Source organism: Microchirus variegatus (genome assembly GCF_963457635.1).
Source record: "Microchirus variegatus genome assembly, chromosome: 7".
NCBI classification, from domain to species: domain Eukaryota; kingdom Metazoa; phylum Chordata; class Actinopteri; order Pleuronectiformes; family Soleidae; genus Microchirus; species Microchirus variegatus.
The window spans coordinates 20,388,916-20,396,467 of record NC_139808.1 but is presented as its reverse complement, the minus strand read 5'-3'; the positions used below and the strand labels follow the sequence as shown (position 1 = coordinate 20,396,467).

Here is a 7,552-nt window from a genome sequence, read left to right as displayed (position 1 = left end):
GTAAACATGCTGGTGCATGACATTGGAATAAATTAAACTGATGAACAGCTTACTGATGTATCAACAGCATTTTAAAATAGGCCTGAATAGTGGAGCTTATCAGGAAACACCTGAATAAAGTCGTTTTTGGCAACTGACAAAAAAACACTGGTTGTGGTTGTGGTTTTCAACAGGTCAAAGACAAATCTATACAAACATGTTATTACAATCATGATAAATAAATAAAATTAAGCCATTTTGAGGGCGACGTGAAAACCAGGCACTTCTTTGTTGTCTTTACTTTTTGAATAAACGATTTACCATTTAAATGTTTCAGTAGCTTTGATCTGTGTATGTGCAGGTTAACGCTTAAAAATATAAATCAATAAATAATAAAACATTAAGTATGACATTAAGAATTAAATGAGCGTAACATTATTTTCACATTTTTATTGACATGATTATAAAATGTGCCAACAAATTACACATAAACGGAAACCATTTCATTGACTTGGTGCATGTACTTTGATGTGCTATTTCCCCCACATTCTACCTGTAAACATGAATCCCCATTTGATTTTATACGTAAATATCAGAAATTACAATTTGCGGCAAATACATTCTATTTCAATGTGGACAAACACGACTAAAACAGTGACACACACATACTATATTTGAGAAAAACATTTACATTTTAAAAATATCATTGAGTGTAAGAATTGTGAAAACAGTTCATAAGAAATTTTAATTAAGAAGAAAATCAGGGTTTATTGATTGTAGAATGCTTTTTCCCCTCTATTTTGGATAAAATGAATGGTGGAAATATGTATTATTATAATATTGTACTTCACAGCACTACTGAGACCCTGAAGATGTGAGTGTTTGTCTGCATCTGTCGGTGTGCAAACAAAAACCCATAAACAAAATGTTATTACTTCACTTGGCATCAAATTAATGTTCAACTGCTTTAATCAGGGTTCCCACACCTTGGTTGACATCAGATTCTCGGACTTTCCAAGGATTTCCAGGACCAACTTCCTCAAATTCAAGAACAGGATACAACTTGTAAGAGCTGCTTCGTCCTTGACGTCCACTTTCATTCATTTGCAGAAAGCTCTGCATCTGGACATGTTATTTTTCCTTGGGATCTTGGTCAAAGTCAGTTTTTGTCATTTCCTTTGGTGAGACAGAGATGTTGGAATTTTCAATTCCCAGGCATCATGTCGTTATTTGCTCGCTCTTGCTTAACTTAAATCGCTCATTGTTCTGCACGGAATCTCACGAAAACGGTGGAGAGTGTAATTATGACTCAGCGTTTGTTCTGCGTAGGCCTAGTCTACGTACATCAAGCAATGCAGGACATTTACCTAAATATCAACTTAATTTCTTTCGTTCAAAAAAATCAGAAAAATTAATTATTTTTTTCAAATGAACAAACAAAAGGATTTCAAGGACCTGTAGGAACCCTGGTGTATGGCTGTAGATATGGCATTGTGAAAAGTACATCTGTGAGTCCTAAGAAAACAGACCCATTTACAATATTGAATCATTTACATTGACATCAAATTAATGCTCAACTGGTTTAATGTAAATGAAATGAAAAATGCCAATTGAAATGGGTTCATAAGAACTGACATAGTGGAAAATAAATGAAGTAGAATCCTGTTTTGGTTTGAAGTGCTTCCCATTATTTTCCAGGAATTAAAGTCATTCACATGATTGACTGATTACTTTGCCACTGTACACATGGCCTGTGCAGGTGGACTCTACAACACGCAATAAATGACAGATTAAATTAAGACTTAAGTGTGAAGAACTTCCTCAAAGTCTAATGAAAAGTCTTTGAGTATATCATCAGATTATCAGCCTGTGTGATCACCCTGAGCAGACGGATACAGCGGCTCCGCGATGTTAGCTGGTGAAACGTTGTGTGAGGAAGCGATTGTCATGACGGCTTCATTTCCACGAGGAAGGATCAATTACATGCTACGTTATCCTGAGAAAAAAGACACAGACACAAGCATAAATGAACTCACTCAGAACGAAAGTGGAACCTCTTGACACATGAGTGTGATGAGAGTGACATGCGTATAAGTGATGTTATTTTTGTCCAAATCTTGTTTGGACTGAATCAGATCGAAGAGACTGTGAATGGTTTGTCAGTGTCAGACGAATTGGTCTGAATATTTCAGACACTGCTGATCTACTGAGATTTTCACACACGACCATGTTTAGCATTTACAAAGAGTGGTCCGAAAAAGGGAAAATATCCACTGAGTGTGAGAGTAGGAAATGCCTTGTTGATGCCAGAGTTCAGAGGAGAATGACCCCACTGCTTTAAAAAAAAAGCAGAAGAGCACACTGTGACAGTCCTGCCACTTTATAAGGTTACCTGTGTACCTAATAAAGTGGCCAGTGAATGTCAGGAGCTACACAAGCGTAATCTGTTGTTTAACTTAATCTGATTCAGCTAATCCAATTTGAGTAATAGATCCATGAGAGAAGTATGATGAGGTCAAATATGCCTCATGCTACAGTTTTTACCGGGTTAGTTTGAAGCCTGTTAGTTTCATTTCAGGAGGAAGCAATGGATCTCAATTAAAAACACTCACCCATCCTCCTTGCTGAGCCACCCATGTGCCAACACGCCTGTTGAGAAATGCTGTCATGGCACTCTGGACTCGGTTTTTTAGATCTGGAGAGGATTTCTTAATATAGAGGCCTAAAGCCACCGAGGCCCTGATGAGCTGCATCTCTGGAGCGACCTCTGCCTTCTGAGAGGCCTGAGTCTTACACAACTCCTCCACACTATGGCTGAACACTGCCTCTGCAGCCTGGAGAGGAAACAAGGATTAAAGATACAGCTGAGGCAGAAATGCATTTTGTGCACTTTTTTTACACTAATCTGAGACAATATGATAGACATAATCAGGGGTGTGATTGGCAAAGGACAAAAAAAAGGAAAATATACAATGACCTACCATGACGCAGAGGTGCACCTACCATGATGTGGTGGCATTGTATTGTTTCAAAAATTAAAATAAAGTGCAGTAGCCAACATGGAAGAGAGTTAAACCATGTACAAAAAAAGGTCACAGGTTTCCTGGTTAAGGAGCTTTCTGTCTAGACATACACTCTGTTTGTTTTTTGTCCGTCTCTGTGTGTTGGCCCTGTGATGAACAACCAACCTGTCTGGAGTGGCTCCAGTTGCCCCTGCAGTCCTCATGTGGAGGATAAAGTGTGAGAAAATAGATGGATGGTTTGGCTGAAATCATTTTCATTGTTCTCCTATGACTACTGAAGACACAGTCTCCAAGATGTTTGTCAAGCAGTGAAAGAACACAATCAGACAGAAGCTGCTGTCAAACACAAACTACAGACCGGGCAGATAAGTGGGCAGCAAGCGCGGAATGGTAGCTAAAGGATTTTCGACCGTAGTGTGGAGCTGCATATGAAGAAAATAAAGTCAGCAGCACCTTATCTCTCTTTCAGCTGTGCCTTACTGCAATTTTGATAACACCAGTGTCTGAGGAAGCAGCTGTGCTATCACAGCTCCAAGTGAAAGTGTGAGGTTGCCACTTTTCTTCTGAGGACACTGCATCGACTTCCATTCACTTGGACAGCATAAACAAAGCATCATCCCTAACCATGACCATATCCAGTTAATGGTTAACCCTTACCTTAACCTATCCACAATTTAATACTCAGCCCTTAACTTAACCAGTTCCTCAGAAATGAGTTTCTGCCTCATTAGGACCAGGTTGTGGTATTCATGTGGACTAATGGTAGTCTCCACACACTCTATCACAGATCCAGGCCTTCTGTGGCGACCCAGGCCACTTCCAGGTCCTTTGTTGTAAGTCTAACCCTACTCTCTCTCCACCTTCATACCTAAAGATATACACTACCGTTCAAAAGTTTGGGGTCACTTAGAAATCTCCTTATTTTTGAAGGAAAAAAAACACTATTTTTCATTGAATATAACATTAAATGAATCAGAAATACACTCTATACATTATTAATGTGGTAAACGACTATTCTAGCTGCGAAAAGTCTGGTTTTTAATGGAATATGTACATAGGTGTATAGAGGCCCATTTCCAGTGTTCTAATGGTACATTGTGTTTGCTCATCGCGCTAGAAGGCTATTGATGATTGGAAAACCCTTGAAAACCCTTGTGCAATGATGTTAGCACAGCTGAAAACAGTTTTACTGGTTCTTTGACTGAAAGTTTGAAGGGCAACATTATCATTTTGAATAAAAATCATTATTTCTAATCTTGTCAATGTCTTGACTACATTTTCTATTCATTTTGCAACTCTTTTGATGATTAAAAGTGTGAGTTTTAATGGGAAACACAACAAAAATGTACAGGTGACCCCAAACACCTAACTTTGAATGCATCTCATTAGCTTCCCTGTGAGCTCAACATGCTGTGAACCCTGCGTTGTCATGCACTGAAGTTCAGAATATTCAGAATATTGTACCTCTTGTGCCACTGCTTGCCTCAACTCGTTTAGTGCAGCTTTAAAAGCGAGGTCGTCGTTCAGGGAGTCAGCGATGTGCCTCAGTTTTCCAGCGACCTTAACTGGGTCAAAATCATCTGAAACAAACAATCAAATTAAGTGTAAATAAATAATAAGCAAACAAACTGATGCTGAGTTTTTACATAGTAATAATTATAATAAGTGAAACCAGACAGAAACAACAGTGGAATACAGTGCGTTCATTTTTCCCACCTATGGTGTTTAAAATTAGGATCATTACTTCGAACAAAGGTTATGTTTTCATCAGGAATTTTGTCCTGTTCTGTTTGTGACATCCTGGTTGTTTTGTGATGATCAACCAAGTATGTTCACATTAGATTTAGGTAAGAATCTACCCACTGATTTCCTCTTCCTGTCTTTACATGATGCACTATATGGACACAAGTATTGTACTTGTTAAGTATTGAATTCAGCCGTTTCAATCAGGCTTAGGGCTTTAGGCCCTTTATGTCCAATGAAGGGCACTCTTAACGTTTTAGCTTCCAACTTTGTGGCAACACTTTGAAGAAGGCCTTTCTCTATTCCAATAGGATTGTGTCCCAGTGCACAAAGCAAGGACTATAAAAACACGGTTTGACTTTGAGAATGTGACTGGCCCGGTCAGAGCCCTGACCTCAACTCCATCGAGCACCTTTAGGGATGAATTGGAACAGAAATTGTGAGCCAGACCTTCTCGTCTGACATCAGTGCTTGACCGAGAGGTTAGATTATTAACGTATATTTAAATGTCTTACAATGTCCCTTCTCCATGTATGTTTAAAACAAAAACATGAATCTGTCAATTATTTCAATAGCTCAGCATTCACTAATAGGCCATCACTCATTTTCACATTGATATTTAAAAATAATAATGCCAATTTGTATAGCTTGTATGTCTGATTATCATGCAATTGACAGATGATGATGATGATGATGTTTCAAATAAAAACATAAATATATTATCCTGTGTATTATTTGATTAGCTAAGTATTGAATGCACAATAACAAGGCCTAGTGCCCAGTTTAGTATAAAATCAATTGTATACAATATAAATAGTAGGGGCCATCTCATCTCTCCATCATTAGCTTTCTGCTGCATTGACTGCATCCATGTGTATTCAAACTAATCAGGAAACAAATGTGATTTGCTTATTATTTTTGCTATATTTTGCTTATTGAGAGAGTAGGAAATATATATATATAAATAAAAGTTTGATAAATGGTGCAAACAAACCACACCCAGTTAAACACAGACAGACACACACACACACAGACAGACACACACACACACAGACAGACACACACACACACACAGACAGACACACACACACACACACACACACACACACACACACACACACACACACACACACACACACACCTGTAAGAACACGAACAATCAGTGTGTGTGTCTGTGAGGGAGAACAACATGTGCGTTTAAATAAAACAGTCCAGGAAACAAAAGGACACATTTGCCAAGTCATTCCAGGTCGAGTTAAGTTAAAACGAAAGTGCACGTACTGTAGCTAACGTTTGACGCAACACATACACACACGCACACGCACACGCACGCACACATACACACATACGTCACATACTGAAGCTACATTAACAGTGAATGAGAGTCAAACGAACCCGGACCGTCCGTCTCCACACAGTCATCGAAATGTCGACTTCTTAAAACATCTTCGTCCTCGAACAGACATCCTATAATTTGGCTGGTCTGGAAATCCACAGTGTTTTTATCGGCTGGAGCCATCGCTGTTCGTCCCAGTGTCTCCTCTCCACACTCGTTCACCCACCAGGCGCAAGCGCGAAGAGAGAGTGCCGGTGCTTTTTTTTTTTTCCTGAATACAAAACTTTATTTATACACTGTACAAAGAAACACAGGTTATCCATTGTGAGGACATTTTACGAAAAAAAAAAAAAAGATCTGCAATGTGTAACACATACATTCAATTTAAGTAAAAAAAAAAAAAAAAAAACACAATTCATCAAAACAAGAACAGGGAAACCCATTTTCCCCACACACATGTATGAATTATTGTAAGATGGCTTCATGAAGCCAAATGATGTTTTTCTACTCACTGTGTACCTTATGGTCTTCACCAGAAGGTGGCGACATCTACCCACAGATCTGTGATGGATGCTGCCCCACCCCAGTTCTATACATAAGAGCAACACCACAAGAATAACTCACAACAAACTGTTTACACACATTACGACAAACTGATAGTTCAGTCAGCACAATTGACTTTTAACATGTGGCTCAGCCTCTAATCCACAATCTCATACACTCGGTGTGCACTGACCTGCATTGCAGGCTGATAAAATATACAATGTCCAGATGTAATGAAATGATATAGAATGCTTGTTGAATTGTGTTCCCCCTAAAACTAGAAAATAAAAAAATCTAACTGAAGTCAGTAAGTTGTACTAAAACTGTTTAATAACTTACTGACATTCAATTGAGTGTGAGCAATTAAAGGCTTTTCCCCCAGTGGACGAACAGTAATCACAGAAAGCCTTTTACTAATTCTTTATTACCATGGGTTTCAACTCTTGTTTACTTTATTCCAGTCTTTTAATATTGTTTTTCATTAGTCACATCTCATATAATTGAATTATTCATCTTATTTTTAAAGCATTTCATATATAGGGATACGATATCAGAAATGCTGATATATTGGGAGTGACGTAATCAAGGACGTAGGATCCTTCCATTCAGCCTATACTTTTACACTCATTATTTATCAGGGAATGTTGCTGCATTAATAAATACCTTGCTTGCTTGTGTGCATATACATTCCCATACTCTACTGTTCCCTCTGAAACTCATTTATATAAATGTGTGTATGCTATCAATTTAATCCCCCCTGTCGTGGATTAGCAAAGCTTTCTTCACTTGTTAAACACAGTGTTCAGTTTATGACAGCGATATGAGCATTCAGCCGCAAACATGAACAGCAAAAAATATCCACTCTGGCTGTAATTGGTGCTTAGTTAACAATGTAGTTTCACCTCAATCTCAGCATCTAATCTGCATT

General features: G+C 38.3%; 1 protein-coding gene across 1 annotated transcript; it reads right to left on the bottom strand.

The window, feature by feature from the left end:
- Positions 1-491: 491 nt before the first annotated feature.
- Positions 492-6,292, bottom strand: LOC310929592 (bcl-2-like protein 15). The gene is made up of 4 exons (XM_083892396.1): positions 6,141-6,292; positions 4,467-4,582; positions 2,592-2,813; positions 492-1,975 (listed from the first exon to the last, which is right to left on the bottom strand). Exons 1-4 carry the CDS (start codon positions 6,262-6,264, stop codon positions 1,955-1,957), a joined length of 483 nt encoding a protein of 160 aa, XP_083748522.1. The 5' UTR covers positions 6,265-6,292; the 3' UTR covers positions 492-1,954.
- Between the last annotated feature and the right edge of the window lie 1,260 nt (positions 6,293-7,552).

Bases quoted from the DNA above. Each gene is read 5' to 3' on its own strand.
- LOC310929592 (XM_083892396.1), bottom strand. From the start codon at position 6,264: ATGGCTCCAGCCGATAAAAACACTGTGGATTTCCAGACCAGCCAAATT. The intron at 2,814-4,466 runs GTACAATATTCT...TTTCCTCTCCAG, and splicing joins GGCAAGCAGTGGCACAAGAG to GCTGCAGAGGCAGTGTTCAG. The intron at 1,976-2,591 runs GTGAGTGTTTTT...CTTTTTTCTCAG, and splicing joins TGGCTCAGCAAGGAGGATGG to GATAACGTAGCATGTAATTG.